Genomic DNA, 16,911 nt, shown 5'->3' with positions numbered 1-16,911 from the left:
TTCTTCAACAGTGACGTCATTCTGGTCATCTGCGTGTTGCGCTCATCGGTGCTTCGGTTTCGGTTTCGCCGTTGAACTCGGTTCAATTTCATTACGTTATAATAATTACTAGAGGCCGCTCTTTCGAAATCTCAAAACTGCGATGGCTTCTTCGCATGAAGAACGTCAATTCTCCCAATTTACGTAACCGCCTAACTTCACTAATTAAAAAGTTAATTAATCGAACTTTCTTAATTGCTGTCCCACATGATGTATTTATTCCTCTTAGGATGCCTGCCGCTACAGAAAAAGCAATTGGGAAGGCAGCCAGCAAATGTCGCATTTTTCTGTTTTTTGAGGATCATCGGACACATTTAATGGAACCCCCGGTATAGAACAGAGGCTAAATATTACTTAAAAAAAGAAGCCAGCAAATTCACGGGACATGAGGGAGAAGCAAACGCACAAAACGTTGTGCGTTTGCTTCTTTCTCATGCCCCATGAATTTGCTGGCTTTTCTTCGAGTAACATGAACCAACTAGTCCAGATTTCGACACTTCTGCTAAATATTAGCTCTGGCGGAAGAACAATCTTACTTTTTCTGCCGGGTGGTATCTCAATGACCTACAATATTGGCGATTCAATTTGGAATCACTGTTCCTGAAAGGGTCAGGAGAGCAGCACGTATATCCTGAGGTCATATTCAGAAATTGCTGCAAATATTTCGTAAAAGACCGTTGTAGGAAATCCTTATAGTGAACACAATGAATGGCAGCGGCGGCACACCAATGGCATGCGTTCTGCAGTTGAATTGGAGTTGTGAAGACGCCTTTCTGCTTCCCTTGCGCGCTTGGAGTCGGGTGAATTTCCTAAACACGGTGGCGAGCACCCTGTCGAGAACAGGCCGCAAACGAATACGTTTGCGACCTGTTGGTACACTTTATAGACCACGAAGTGTGTGCGGGTGTCCACGTCAATTAGACTCACATAGGACCAAGTCAGGGGGTCGCCAAGATCAGCGCGGCCCGCGACGACTGTGAACCACGAAAATAGGAGGTCCCTATAGTCGGATACAACTTAAGTTCGGAGAGGCCCCGCCCAGACGACCGCCGTGCAGCAGAGGATCGCCTCCGCGACAGAAGAAATAGTTTCGCTCGTCCACGCGGCAATATTCTGCGAAGGCGGGGTTCCGGCTCATTACGTCAGTCTGGAGTGAGCGCCTACTGGTGCAGGCGTGGGTGCATCCGCTTTGAGGAGGAAATACCGCAGACTTCTAAAGTTGTAAATATCTCGCTGCTCTTCATTGTCTAACCCTAACCTCGTTAACCGTACGACCAAGGGCAAACACTGCCGTTGCCAGCAACTTGGGTTCCCGCGACACGACTCGTCGCCAAATAATAAACCGTTCTATAGTTTGCAAGCCTTCGTCTTCAAACTTCAACAAAAGGCGAGACAGAAGAAACTCACACCATCTCCCGCTAAAGGGGGCCAGGAGGCGATGGAGAGGGGGAAAGGGGGAGGGGAAATTGAGAATGCACCATCAATCACGAAATTTGACCGTCGGCGTCGGCGCTCCGCGGCGTCGGCGACGAGTGATGCAAAAAACCATCGTCACGTACGTGATGACGTCGCCATATGACGTTGCGATGACGTCACAGAAGGCCAAAATTCGTGACGTCATTATGCCGCCATCATGAAGTGACTGTGACGTAACGTGACGTAACGCACATGATGACGTCTTCCCATGACATCGTAGCTTGGTCAAAGGTGGTCCGATCACAGAGGCAATGCAAAACCAGGTGAGCCGGCTTTCGCCATCAAGTCATTTTAAGTTAATGCATAGGGGATCCTGTGAGTTTTATTTCTCTTCCAAGCACTTCCGGTCGTGCCCGTACTTCCGGTTTTCCGAACACACATAAGAAGCTCTTCTAAGAAATAGAAATCGATGATTCTGGTACAATGAAGGACGTATTGGATGCCTATGATACCGAAGCCCGTTTACCTAAGGGTCCGTTGACTGTCAGGACAATGAAGGAATATTAATTGAAGGAGTTTACTGAAAGCGCGAACACTTTTCTTATGACCAGCTGGGATCGTCGAGGCACCTGGCGGAGCAGGTGTCAACTACGAGGGTCTTTCTGAGCTAGCGTGCCTGGATAGCCGAGTGGCTAAGACGCTCGCTTTCGGATCGTGGGTGCGCGGCTTCGAATCCCGCCTGGTCAAGAAACATTTTCCCCCAAGAACAGTCCTGCTTCTATTTCTCTCTATCTCGCTATACTAGTTCTATCGCCCATCAGATTTATTGCATCCCTGTAAGCCACTTCGTATGCGAGAAAACACGCAAAAAGAAAATGCGGGTGGCGACGCCACCTTGAGGTTCCTGCACCAATAGCTGTGGCGTTGTGGATGTGGATGGCGTCTACCGGGGCCTAACATAATCATTTGTACATTTTCCTCTTATGGGGCCAAAGACTTCAAATAGTTTGAGAAAATTTCGTTGAGCCTGTGTGGCCGAAATACGAATAAGACATTTTCAAATCCGTGACATCACGGACGCAGATTGCGGAGCAGAATTAAAAATTTACACTTTGACCTTGATTTTCTCTTTAATAATAAGCTGATGATGGTGAAATTAACGACAATGGAGTTTTCGGAGCACAGTCAATCAGCCTAAACTGATTCATTGTTTCACTTTAGTGTCCCTTTAAAGGGGCCCTGCAACACTTCTTCAGCATGGTCTGAAAACGGTTCCGCTCGGTTGTCGAGGCTCCCGAGAGCACGCGAGCCAAACATTAGAGCGCATGACGCGGCCTAGAGTTTCCGATTAATTCTCAAAGTCGGCTAGAAATCGCTTTCTCTTCTTTCTACAAATGATGCCATATACACATATTTCTGCGCCATATACCCAAAGTGCACGGCCGTTGGCTGATATGAGCATCGTGAGTTGGAGAGGTATACCGTGGCCGCCGCGGGATGCCGCCAAGAGCCCGCGCCAGCGCTCGCGATCACACTGAAACTAACGAGGGTAGCGATGCGGGCTTGCTGGTCTGTCATGGTTCTTGGATGTGGGCGCGAAAAGACAAGGACGAAGAGAAGAAGGACACGCACACTGGGCAGACCGGCCGCTGCCTCATGATAGGCTCAGAGAGCACAGCAACAAAGTGGGCAAGACGCCCCCTGACGGGTTTTTGGCACTACACTGCCATAAATGCACGTGCCGACCCAATTGTGAACAGACTGTTGTAGTTGGCAAGAACAAGTCCGAATTCACTAGATTAGTTATCGAAGCCGAACAGATAGACTATTTTGGCGAAAGTTGTGTTAGCAAAACGTCACTATCCTTGAGCAAAAAGGAATTAGACTACCTGCGCATGTGTTATGGTCTGTCTGGTTGCCGGTGATTCAGAAGCGGCCAATTTCGTCATAGGAGGTTTTCAACCCTGTCACGCTGTTGATTGTATTGCTGGTTTTTCTTGTTATGTGCTAGTGTCACGTGAACGTCGTGTGCAAAAATAGGTATATAAGTAGGCTTGGTGATTGAAAATAAACGTTTTATGTTGTCAGTAGCGCCAGTGTGTGTGTGTCTTCTTCCCTTCTTCCTTGTCGTTTCGCGCCCACATCCAAGGACACTGAAACTAAGCTGCGCGTTCGAATAAAAAATGAAAGGAAGGCGCTCAAGGTCATCATGCGCGCTGACGAAGGGACGCATCTGCTTGCCCCCGTGTCATTCCCCTCCCTGCGTAGCTTTCAGCGCGCAGGGAGGAAAGAGGAAGCGCTTAAAGCGGGCGGCAAACCCCTTCAACTTGACGGATTATAAAAACTTTCGCCGCAGTCGATTCGCGAGTAAGGTCTCTTAATGAAGCCATTACGATTACTTGGGAAAATGTTGCAGGGCCCCTTTAAAGAAATGTTCAGCGTTTCTTTTTCAGAGCCTCGAAGGGGCATGTACCTGCATTGCCCTTGCCTCCAGTCTTCTTGTTGTCGTCAGCCGGCTTATGTGGAGTCGGACCGTCAGCTGGACCAGGATTCGGACCCGGTATCACTGCTTTCACGAGGACTGGCACCGCTCCGGCTTTCTTCTTGTCGATATCCACTTCAGCGAGACTCCGTGTTGAGTCGACGCAGTAGACCGAGAACCACGCGAAGTCGATCCAGTCGTGGCCAGCGGGCAGCGAGAGGGTTACGTCTGTCTTCGTGATCTTGTCCAGCTTGTCGGTCCTGCGCCCGCGATTGGAATATACACTGCGCCAATTGCGAATCGCTGTACAGTGGCGAAAGTGGAACTTTCCGCGGGCATCCCAAAGAGCATAACAATGCCAGAAAGAAGAGGTATTTGAGGGCTCGTTCTTTTTCTTTGTTAGACACAATGTTCATGAGTGCTAACAAATAACGCACAGATATATCATGTGAAGTGCGCGGGAGGACGACCGCTGCCGTATAGCTCAATTGGTAGAGCATCGGACGCGTTATTCGAAGGTAGCAGGTTCGGTCCCTGCCGGGCGTCAAGTTGTCTTTTCGTTCACCTCAATTTCATCACACATACATCGTAATTACTAAGAACAACGTCCCTTATACTTTTCTTGGCTTGATTGTCTGCTATAGTTCTAATCAAGAATGCCAGAAGCCACACAGTGACAAATGCACTAGCGGACCCAATGAAAAAGAACATTGTTTCATAGTCTGCACATCTTGAATTCACCCAGTAATGTTATCGTTGATGCTCTAATAAAATCTTACTTCAATAAGACTGTCTCGTTCAGTACATTGTTTGATTGCGCTGTACGTTGCTTATCAGCATCATTATGTACGAGGTCGTGGTCCGAGTCAAGCTCGTGAAGAGCGTTCATGTCCCCTAGAAGCATTATTTCGGCATCATGACCAAATTCTATAATATCGGTGCCTATGCATTTCACTCTCTCCAGATTCTTTTCTCTCCAATTATTCCCCGTCCACAAGTAAGCTACACCTAGCCACGTTTTCTTTCCACCTACTGTGCCCGAAACCCCTATGTGCTCTGAACACGTTTGTTTCACTCTATCCCATTTTGTACTGCTATGAATTAGCATTCCAACACCCCCCCCCCCCTCTCCCTTCTGATGTGATCCTGTTACATCCTTCCCAAATATAATTGTCAATATGTGGTGGCTCTTCCAAGTCTCTAAGGTGTGTTTCTGTAACCCCATAAACACCTATCTGTTCCTTGTTTAACTGTTCCTCAATCTCTAACCATTTGGCTTTTTTCTGCCGCCCTGCATGTTAATGTAACTAATTGCAAATGGATGGATGGATGGATGCTATGAGCGTCCCCTTTAAAACGGGGCGGTGACATGTCTGCCACCAGGCTCGAAGGCGAAAAAAAAAGAAAGAAGAAAAAAAAACTTCCTTGTTTCATGTTGTCCTAATGCCTTATCTACATTGATTAAATCTATGTTATTATACCAAAAATATAAATTCACGGTCCATCTCTCTGCCTCTTAAGGCAGAATGACCTTTTCTTTTCCCCAATTATTTCCCAAATATTCAAAATGTGCAGCGCCATCTGTCGACAAGCTCATAAGCTCGATCTGCCATGTTTTGTCGGGCGCGAAAACGAAACCAGTCGCATATCGGAGCTTTTGAGGTGCTATCTGCCAGTGTTGTATGCGTTACCGCCAAAAAGTAAATAAATACGTTACTCGTTACGCTAACAAAAAAGGAACGCGTTACCGCCCTGCGTTACCCATAAAAAAAGTTAACGCGTTACCGTGACCGAAAAAAGTAATGGACGTTACTTCTGCCGTTACTCCATAATCAGAAATTTCAATCATTGCACCTTCGCTGCAGGAACCCCAAAGTACTGATTCAACGAGAATAATTTGCACAAATGTGCCGTTGCTTGGAAATACTGTATATAGTGGTCTCAAGTAACCTGCACAGTTATATTTGATGGCTTCTTACTCTGCGTCGCATGGTAAGGCCGTTTTTCTTAATGTGACATTAAATATAAGACGATCGATGTCACAATCAACGCTCTTCGCAAAGAAAACATCATTGAAAAAACTTGCAGTAAATATAACGGCGGGCTTCTACTAACAAAATTAATGGGGAGACTTTGTAGCAATGAGAAATGCTTAAATGACAAAAATCCGGCAAAAATTATTTGCGTGCAATTGTTTTTTTTTTTCAATTTAACTTGCATAATTACCGCAAAAAATCGCGACTGTGTATGTGAAGCTGTTCAGGGTCAGCCTCGCTTCCTCAGGAATTCAATAGCCAGAAAGCTAATCGCAGCTCCAGAAAGCAAGACGAGAAACTAATTTTGAAAACGAAGTTTATAAGCAGTGTCAAAGTATATTGCACGAACAACTTCCTAATGTAACTGCAACTTTCTAAATGAAAGACGCAGTTGCATTTCAAAGCTGTCATCGGACAGCTTGCCTCATTTCTTGGTGAATACGTCCGCACCTACGCTAAATAGGCGCTCGACGGACACGCTTTGTGGAACTCCTGATTTCACTTTCCCAAAAAGCTGGTGAAGGCGCGGGTTTTCCTTGAACCCACTCAGCGCGATGTAATGATGCACCAAAGGTGCATCATTACACTGAGACAGTCATTCATCTGCAGTTGGCGATGTTGTTGAGAATGCATTTCCGAAGAAGTCATCGTTGAAATAAGGCAGGCCGCTATACCCCGAGTCTTGGTCTCCGCAGGCCAAGAAAATCTCGACAGCTCGGTTTTTACGGTTACGAGGACCGCATTTCGCTTCGATTCATCGACGATCAACGACAACCTGAACCTCGATAGCACGGTAGCCGAAAGAGATACATATAAGAAATTTCGAAAATTTGCACCCCAATGAAATGTTCCCCGCGCAACAAAGGACCCCGCGCGTGGTCGCTTTGTCAACGGTTGGCGGGCTGACAACAGTACGCCACTGCGACGAAATAACGTCGGGGAGAGCTCTGGGAAAGTATAGCTCCTACGAGGCGGAAAGATTTTGTGTGAAGTTTGAGATCATTGGAATAGAAAGTAACGAGTAACGTCGTACGTCGCGTTACCGAAAAATGGTAACGTACGTTACCCGTTACTGTTCCAAAATAGTAACGAGTACGTTACTAAGTTAGTGAAAAAAGTAACGCCTTACCGGTAACGCCGTTACTTGTAACGCGTTACCGCCAACACTGCTATCTGCTGACTTTTTACCTTCGTTCTGCGGTGACTTCCCATTGTTTCGTGCGCTGTTCAAGCAACGAGGGAGCCCTGACAATGCCGGGAACAAGGTTACATTAATTTTTCAGTTACCTGATCGAAGAAAAAGAAAGTACCGACGCGAACTTGTTTCGTCAACAAGATCGGCATTGTGCTTAGGTTCGGAAATGGTCTGCGCGCGCAAAGGCGCTCCTAACCTCAGTTCTAAATTCTCCGGGTAATGTAGTTGCTCGCCTGCAACGTAAGCTAGTCTCGCAGAATAATATTACGATATATGCATTTTAAAACAGACGACCGACTTCGCACACGCGCGAGAAAGCATGACTGATCGACATTAGCTTTTCGGTGTTGCAGATCGACAAAAGCGATGATTTACGTATATAAACGTGCGTAAGCAGTGCCACAGACGCTGCTGCGCGCGTCCGCGGAATGTTAGTGCCGCCACGCGAGGTTCGGCCGGCGCAGAAATCCCTACTGTCATCTCTTTGCAAGCTTTGCAAAGCATTGTGCGCCGAAGTACAAAGTCCGCATGCCGCGTTTGCCCTTCGCCTTACACCCCCTTATCCATCCCCTTTTATTTCTCTTTTGCTTTCTTCGGTGAGCGTGCGCTGCGAGCACGGAGCTAAGAGCTACGGAGCCGTACAGTAGATGGAGCTGTTTGTTCGGTAGATCATCGCACTCATACTTCCGCCTATCACGGGCCCCCGTATGTTGTTGGCAATAGCCACGGCAATGCAAATCCGCCATGGGATTCGAAAGCAAAGAGCGCAATAATTAAAAAAAAAGATATGTGAATGAACGCACACGTACAGCCAGTACGACAATACTAAATCCGCGCGATATATTACGACTACAAGGCATTATAAACTGCCAGTGTGCAGTAAAAGAGCATTACTCAGGCCGCTCTAATTGTATGCAGTTAAAACCCGCGATCAGTATGTTTGGTTTTCTCGCTTTGTGGCGCACCGCGTAATGCACATGTCCATGCCTTGGTTATTTTGAATAAACTCTGACACACGCTATTCCGAAGGATATAGAGATATTTGTGGCTGAAGAAATGAGCCGAGGAAAGCAGCACAGCGTTGCACAGGTCGTGCTGAAACAACGTGGCGTCGATATCTGACGAGTGCTTATGACGCGTGTATGTAATTGCAGTGGGAAATAAAATGGATATGTATAGCAGAGCAATGTTGTCTTAGAAGTTTGACAGTCCCATCTCCTCCGCAACGAACACTTTTCTTGAACGCCTACCTCAGATGGCAAGCGCATGCCAATAGAAAACCAACAGGTCGACTTTGCGAAGTTCTTGCAGCTGCCGTCCTGATTAGTTTTTAAGCGCGCAGAACTCCGATATTGTGTTCTCGTCGATTTTTCCAAGCCCAGTGAGGTCAACTGACCCTTCGCCGCGGGATGACGAAGTAAACGGCCGCATTTTCTTGGTCCGAAAGCTTCGCCAACGACTGAGGCCAAGTCTCTCCGTGGCCTCTCCTCATGGAACCGCCAGCAGACCATTCCGCGATTGTGCCCAGCAAAAAATGGCGGCGCACCCAGTGTTGCCGGAGCCCCAATGATATAGTATTTTTTTTTTCATTGCATCGTGAGTATGTAGCTTGAAATCGAGTACTGCCATCATCAGCGCGCTGTATTTAGCGATGGAATGTGTTCAAGCAATTTCACGCCAAACGGCTACGCTAAAGCAATCGTTTTTTTTTAAATTTCTTCTGGGTGGTCTAATTGCATTGTGGAACATCGGAACAAATACAGCGACACAGGCTAGCGAGACGCCACGAACGTGTCGTCTCTTTAGCCTCACAACCATTCTTATCAGCATTCTTATCAGCACAAGCATTCTTATCAGCACAAGCATTCTTATCAACCAGCTCGGCTCTCCTTACTTCTGCGGTCGTTATGATACCCAAGTTTGTGCTCACGACGTTACGTTTAGTGCACGATTAAAAAAAAAAGCTCAAACACAAAACACGGAGCACAGCAGTCCAGCAAGAAAAAAAAAGAAAGCTCCTCGTACTTTCCCTTGTACAGCAGCTTGGTCATATCAGCCGCTTTTGCGTTCTTCACCGCCCCTGCCATGAAGAAGGCGGCTGTTGGAGAAAAAAAAGAAAAAATTAGTAAAAAATCGCATTGCCAGAAAATAAATATGTACCAAGATCCTTTTACAACTCAAACACTTCATATTTTGATAAATGCAGTCGTGCGCTTGGTGCAGTAAACATTGTTACGCATGCAGAAACCGGCAGCTTATTCGGCCGGTCTTATATAGCGACAGCACGAAGTGAAGAGCTGGTTAGCGGGTCTCAAACATGCGGCCCGCGGAACCTTCGCTAGCGGCCCGGCCCGCAGTTATTAATATCTTGGGTGTTACGTCCCAGAACCACGATATGATTACGAGAGACGCTGTTCAGGAGGGCTCCGGAAATTTCGACCATCTGGCGTTCTTTAACGTGCACTGACATCTCATAGTAAACGGGCCTCTAGCATTTCGCCTCGAGATCGAAATGGAACCGCCGCGGCCGGGATCGAACCCGCGAACTTCGGGTCAGCAGCGGAGCACCGCAACCACTGCTCCACCGCGGCGGACGCGGCCCGGCCCGCACATGACTGCCTTCGTCCCACATTATTTTTTCTTTCTTTAAAAGCATGTTTATGAGCTAAACACATAGGACTGGTTTCAAACATTTTTTTCAGTACAGCGTCCCGTGCGGTCACCATGTGTTCAAACTAGGGGTGTGCGAATATCAAATTTTTCGAATACGAATCGAATACGAATATCCACCTTCGAATATCGAATCGAATATCAAAGGAAAAATGCCTCCACAGTAACAATATTTTATTTAACATGTAGCTATTCGAAAAAAAAACATTAACAGCCTGACTGGCAACAAAACATACACAGCTATCTCCAGAACACAATGTCCAGGCTAGCACAACGCACATCACAACGCAAGCAAATATCACTGCACAATGAAAGTAATGACTAGATGTTATCATGAAGAAATATGAGTTGCTCCACATGATCAGGCAGCCGGCGCTCCCTTCTAACAGAGACAACTCCCCCTGCCACTGAAAAGGCACGCTCGCTTGGAACAGAAGTGGCTGGTATAGGGAGGTACATGGGGCAAAGTTTTGCCAGACTGGGGTATCTGAAGGTGCCTACAGTCCGCCACTAGTCACATGGGTCACTGTCTTTCTTCAGAAGTGGTCCCGCATAGCGTACGAGTGGTAGTGCGGCACGTTACGGCCGCATAATATTGAAAATGTACGGTTACATGATCGCCAACAGCGCGGCACGTCGGAGATGCACCAGCAATAAATCATACGTATTGGGACGCTCGTCGCAGGCAGATATCGTGCCTCCGTGTACTTACGATGTTTATCGCTCCTCTCGGCAATGTTTTTAGCTATACGAACGCAGCAGAAATGTGGAAGACGACTTATTTTATGCATGATAATCGAATCGCATATTCGGATTTTTCGAATATTCGAAGTTATAGAATATTCGAAACTTTTCGAATACACGTTTTTCGAATCGAATACGAATATTCGAATGTAATATTCGACGAATATTCGAAACTTTCGAATATTCGCACACCCCTAGTTCAAACATAACCACGAGAAAAAAGTTGGACATTTCAGAATTGGCGTTCAGATCTTAATGATTCCGGAGAAGGGTATCGACATGTGCCGGGAAGCCCGACGCGAAATCTCCTTCAGAAATGACCCATACACGAGATATGGCAGAGGCCTTACAAATTGCAACGTCAGCCGATATTTTGTACAGAATACATCCCCCCTCCTGCTCATACATTCTTCAATGTGACGGCCCTTGCGGCACCGTGACTGCAGCCCGCTAACTGAGGCGGTTTTGAGACCCCTGGCTTATAACGGCGATTCTTCCTGTTAGAGCTATGTTGTCTTTCACGCTATTTATTATGTTATCGTTCAGTCATAAGTGGACGGTGTGTTCGGAAAGCGTTACTTCAGGGCTTGTTGGTAGACTCTGCTTATCATTTTAATAGCGCAGTCTCTCTTTCTCACATGCACAAACACACGCGTACACACACGCACGCACGCACGCAAGCGCGCGCACACACACACACACACACACACACACACACACACACACACACACACACACACACTCACACACACACACACACACGCACGCGCACACACACACACACACACACACACACACACACACACACACACACACACACACACACACACACACACACACACACGTACGCATGACCACGCACACACATACAGACACACACACAAACACGCAGAGGGAGAGAGAGTGAGAGACGAAACCCAGACTGCGTTTGGCGTCTCTGCGTCTGTTCTTGTGTGGCCCTGGCCTTTCTCAAGTCTCTGTGGATATTTTTGTGGCTAGTTTTAAGAGCGGAGCACGTACGGGGCCCGGATTGTCGTGCATCCATCTCATGTGGCGTGACCACGCTAAGAGTAAAGCGCTCAAAACAGGCCGTAACAAGGCTAGCAATGCTCAAACCCGGCTTAAAATGAACGAACAAGGTATAGAATAATATAATTAACAGAAATAGCCAACAATTAATCGCATTAATTAACTTAATATCGCTAAAACCTTTCGGAAACATGGGACTGACTCCGGCGGGGCGTAAGCGGGATGCAAGAAAGGGCGCCGAGCGAGCGAATGCCCCTGCCCCTGCTGCGTCGCTACGTGACTACATCTGATGGGGGAAACATCCTGACGGAACTCGCTGCAGACGACGCGTATGTCAAGTGCCGTAACAAGCAGGAAGTCGATAAAGCGCAGCAAAAGGTAGCGTACATGTCGCACACCGAGTTTGTGTATCTCCCTAACAAGATTCTACTCGTGCCGGGGAAACCCTGCATGCTTACCTAAACACATTGGCGTCATTGACGCTTTGGTAAACGGAGCAGTGGGAATTCTAGGAGCGGGATTCGCTGGGTGCCCGTGGTACACGCACTTCGTCAGGATTAACAGTAGTGCAGTTGCCATATGCTTCATCTTCTCGTGTCCAATACGCGTGCATTTCACTAGCAAAGCCGCAGTGGAGTAAGATTAGCGCCAGTGACAATTGGCCGGAGCTCGAAAACGGCAAATAGACTTCAGGACGATGGGCTGCTCTCTGGCTGCCGACTAGAATTGCCAGGTTTGGCTGCTTTGCTCCCGTTTGCCTACCTTTTAGGGCCGCTGGCGGCAAAAAAAAAAAAAAAACTTTGCTACTTGGCTGTTTTTTGCCTGCTTTCTCGTTCGCTCGATTCGAGCCAAATTATCAATGTCTCGTGATGTCGCAGCCGCTGGCATACAAGTATGCGGAGTCAGAACGCGGCGTCCAAGGCGTGTTTTCATTTCCTAAAACTGAACTCGGCACTTGCGTGACACAAAATAAATGGCTTTTGGATAAGTGGTTGGGGCGCGAAGAAAACTGTTCCTTGGACCCTAATATTGCAGACCGCGTAGCTACGCTGAATGCGACCTTAATCCTTAATTGGAATTGCAAGCTATCCGCATCCAGGGTTCTCTACACTCATCGAAATTAGAAGTCGTATATCCGACGAACTGCTTGTGTCATTGCATAAGATTTGACACGGACTGCATCTCAAGTATATTCACTGCGCGTACTTCGTCATCACGAATGAGATGATTGAGAAAATACAATTTATGGTTCATTCTCAGCAACTGAGATTTTGAGCCCACTGATACTGTATTAAATTTTGTTGTTGCCACTAGACCGTTCCTTCTAGTCATTTAAGAAAAGCCAGGCAGGATACGTGAAGAGAGTGTTATTTTAGCAACAGCGCAAGGAACTTCGTCATCCTGCACGAAATGATTGCTGAATCAGCACTTTATGCTTGAATCTGCAGCAATTCCGATTTTGAAGCGTTCATGCTCTACCTATTAACAGCTTGGCCTGGAGGCTTTTGCATTTATTCATTTAAATGAAAGTGTTGCCGCTGTTCTGAAACGCGCGTGGCTACTTTTGGCTACATTTGTTGCCCTTGGCTCAAGTTGGCTACATTCAGGCGAGTTTTTCTAATTGTCTGGCAATTTTCTTGGTTTTATACCCGCAACCATGCCGCCAACCTCGCCATTAAGCAAGAATTGCATTTCATATGCAATTATTTATTAGCATGTATCATGAAATAACGCGCGAAAGAAAGGACAGCAGGCAGGAACAAAAAAAAAAGCTCACAAGGTCTCTTATGCATTCAGTTAAGACGACTCGAAGGCCATCTTCTTTTTCTTCTCAGTTTTTCCGTCGATTTTTTTTATCACGGCCCGCCACCGTGCGAAAGCTTTCTGCACCTAATGTAGTTTTGCACTGCCTCAAAGATTGGAGGCACCTCACTTGCACTGCCTCCATGATCGGACCACTTTGGATGAAGCTACGATGTATGATGACGTCCTCGTGTTACGTCAGTGGCGTCATCATGTGATGATGATTTTTTTGCAGCCCTTGTCCCCGACGCCGCGGGACGCTGACGCCACCGATGCGGGACGCCGATGGCCAAATTTCACGTTTGACGAGGCATTTAAGGCTTTCGCTTTAATAAGACAGGAAGAAAGGCTCATTCGTTACTCCCTACTGCCTTTTTTTTTTCTCGCTTCATTTCATAATGAACGGTTACCAACTCGCCCAGCTGTCCCTATTAGTTCAGACAAATTTCATCAGTCCGCTCGACACAGCTCGATTTTCAGACATGCGCGCCTTACCGTCCTGCGGCCAGCTTGCCTGCCAAACGACGCCGAAGCAAAGTGAACAGACACATAGTCACTCTCCGCTCAATCGATTTAACAGCGTTTTCTTTTCTGCCCAGTATTCCGCTAGCGCAAAGGCGTAAATCTCGGATAGCGTGTGCAATAGCTGCAGCCACGTCAAGTGGCGCCAGCTATGGAATATGAAAAACATGGCTGATCCTTCCGTCATAGGAATCGCTATGACACGAAAGTGAAACGTGTCCTCGTCGAAGTAGTTGAACGTTTATTGTGCATTGTTTTGCCGCAAGGGGCGAACCAATGAGTGCGATAGCAACAAATTGCAATGTCACGCGAAGAACGGTAAGCAGCTTGAAACTTGCAGGGTGCTGCTCAAGCACAAAGGACGCACGAAAAGAACACGCACAGGATGAGCGCGAACTAACTGTCACAGTTACTTCTTTGTGTTTGAGCAGCGCGCTCCTTCAGCAAACTTGGCCGCTGCAGCGAGCGAAGTGACCTTAGTGCACTCTGTAACTTCAACGCAAGCTTGCGGTGAAAGCACAAGATGTGAAACCTCCCCCCATCACAAGATAAGCGCGCGCACGGGCAACCATGACTTGTAGGGCGAGGTACAGGTGGGGGTGCGGCACGTGTCGCTACGAGCGGGGCGACGACTTTTAAAGCCCGCCCTTCGCGCCTTTCGCGCCATCTCACTGGTGATAACGAAAACAAGTGCCTCCGGGCTCTGCGTACCGCCAGCGGTAAATGGTGTTATAAATAAGAAATATAAAAGTATGCCGAAGAAAATAGATTTGCTGAAATACGTAGAATTTTATATAAGATATAAAAGTATGCTGAAGAAGGTAGGATTTGTGGCCGAGTTGTTTCGCGCCGCACGCTGCGGAGCGCAGCTCGTGGGTTCAGTTCCCGGCGACGGAACTGTTAAAGACCACAGTCTTTCTTGGAATACTTGAATGCAGAACTTTTAGTCTGTTTGTCTGTCTGTCTGTCACACGATTCAGCCACCCAGGCAAAATTTAAGCGCTTGCTGAACGCCCAGCCATCTTGAACTGGTAGCTGCGTTCATATTTGTGAACATTGCCAATCAAAAAGCAAATATTACGCATATCTGAGGCTGAACATAAATACGAAAGTATTAGGTGGTGTGCTCCTTTACTCGAAAACACACAGATACGTAATTCTAAAGACCCTAGTGCTGCTTAGGCTGCGCTGAAAATGCGATGCGATGAGCCAGATGCGGCAATTCAACATAGAGGAGGAGGACTCATGTAGTACGACCGGCAGAAGACTATCGTCTTTCGACGACATTTGCAGCGAAGCACGCAGATACGCGGCCAATTTTTTTTCTTCTAGGGTTTTCTTTGTAATCTGTTATTGTATATTTTACAACGTCATATCCACGACGGGAATACGTCAGTGAAGTCTTGGTGGACCCCGGCATCAAACACTTTTGTGTTAAAAAAACAACTGACCGGCGCGTAATCTATGTCCTCCGAGATTGCGGGAGCACCCATCGCCACTCGCTAACACTACAACATCGAATATTTGAGAATGGCTCTCGAAAACGGTGCCGAAACGACACGAATTCTTCGCTGTCGAAGCTTAAAGACATACATATAAAGCAAACAAGGACATCAGCTTGGAGCTAACGAGTTGCAGAGCGCGCGACGGCCACTTCATAGATTCGAGGTGGACGACAACCGCTTTCGGCGCAGGGGCGTAGCCAGGGGGGGGGGGGGGGGTGTTGGGGTTCACCCCCCCCCCCCCGAAATTTTTCAGTTTTGCTTGCGTACATATACACGCACACATACAAACGCACGTATGAACATACATAAACTATGGTTGAACCCCCCCGAAAAAAATTTCTGGCTAAGCCCCTGTTTTGGCGGTGCGGCCGCGTTTTCCGGGCGCGCGCGAACGATGCGGAATTTAGGCGGCGCGAGAATTTCCCTCGCTGTGGACGGCGAATGGGTCCCCTGTGTGAACGCGCCTTAACCGAGAGAGGCGTTCTACGTGCCGCTGCTCGCACAATCGTTCCGCGCGCTCCCGCTACGCGTTTGTGTGGAAAATGCGTACGCAGGTATGGGTGGAGTGTAGCGTGAACGCTTTTCTAAAGCTCCCCGTTGGCATGCTTGGGAACAATGGCGTCGGACGTACTGCCACTCCGCTTTATGATCACTTTTGCTAATCTCTTTACTTGGCTTCGTGCTACAGACGGGTGGTCGTCAAGTGTCCCTTTCATAACCTTTCAGCTGCTTTGTGAGACTCCGCAGAACTCATTTGCAATATTGTGCCCATGTGCTTCGAGTTGTTCACTAATTCGTTCTCGCGCTGTGAATTACTAAGCACCTTGGCTAGCCCAATGATTGCCTTATCTGCAGAAAACCCGAGGCTGTCAACCACATTTTTCTTCACTGTTCGGTGTCTGTGTTGTGAGACATTTATTTTGCGGTGCACCTTCAAAAGGGAAATGCCTATCATGCCATACGGTATCACATTTCTGGCTATAGAAAATCAAGATGTGCCTTATGGCATGTTTATATGTTGCTCATGGTTCACAGCGTATGGAGAACAAGAATGGCTTCGCGCCACGTCAAAAAAGGTGCCCGATCGGCAGGAATGCTTCACAGAAAGCATACTATATATGCAAGAGATGTGTACCATTCAAGGGAAGAACGACCCGAACGGATGCCGTTATTCAACGGGTTGACTGAGATGAAACGTTTTCAAATAAAACCAGCTGCAGCCAGTCCGGTGTTTGTACCCTTGTTAAGGAGTGCTAATTTTTTTCTGTATGCAACGGTGGCAATAAAGGAAAAAAAAAGCTTGGCTAGCCTAGCTGGTAGAGCACCGTTCTGGAATTGCGTTGGTCCCGCGTTCGATCCCCGGACCAGAGAAATTTCGGAATTTATTTTCAAACTAGAAGCTCTCCTTGAAAAATCAGTACGGATTTCCTTGTGGCTTCGAGCTACTGACGGAGATTGTGTATTATCAAT

General features: G+C 47.3%; 2 protein-coding genes across 3 annotated transcripts in view; both read right to left on the bottom strand.

Moving 5' to 3' along the window:
• LOC119374136 (26S proteasome regulatory subunit 10B) overlaps window positions 1-16,911 on the bottom strand; it is a 398,774-nt gene that overhangs the window by 216,149 nt on the left and 165,714 nt on the right. The window lies entirely within an intron of this gene.
• LOC119374125 (protein Skeletor, isoforms B/C-like) overlaps window positions 1-16,911 on the bottom strand; it is a 40,597-nt gene that overhangs the window by 15,165 nt on the left and 8,521 nt on the right. The window contains exons 4-5 of the mRNA XM_037644190.2: window positions 9,194-9,266; window positions 3,929-4,197 (exon numbers count right to left, since the gene is read on the bottom strand). Of these exons, the coding sequence (XP_037500118.2) occupies window positions 3,929-4,197; window positions 9,194-9,266 (342 nt within the window). The remainder of the gene's footprint in view (window positions 1-3,928; window positions 4,198-9,193; window positions 9,267-16,911) is intronic.

The sequence above is a fragment of the Rhipicephalus sanguineus genome, chromosome 11, assembly GCF_013339695.2.
Source record: "Rhipicephalus sanguineus isolate Rsan-2018 chromosome 11, BIME_Rsan_1.4, whole genome shotgun sequence".
NCBI lineage: Eukaryota > Metazoa > Arthropoda > Arachnida > Ixodida > Ixodidae > Rhipicephalus > Rhipicephalus sanguineus.
Note: the sequence above shows the minus strand (reverse complement) of the source record. Positions and strands in the feature narration are given on the sequence as shown.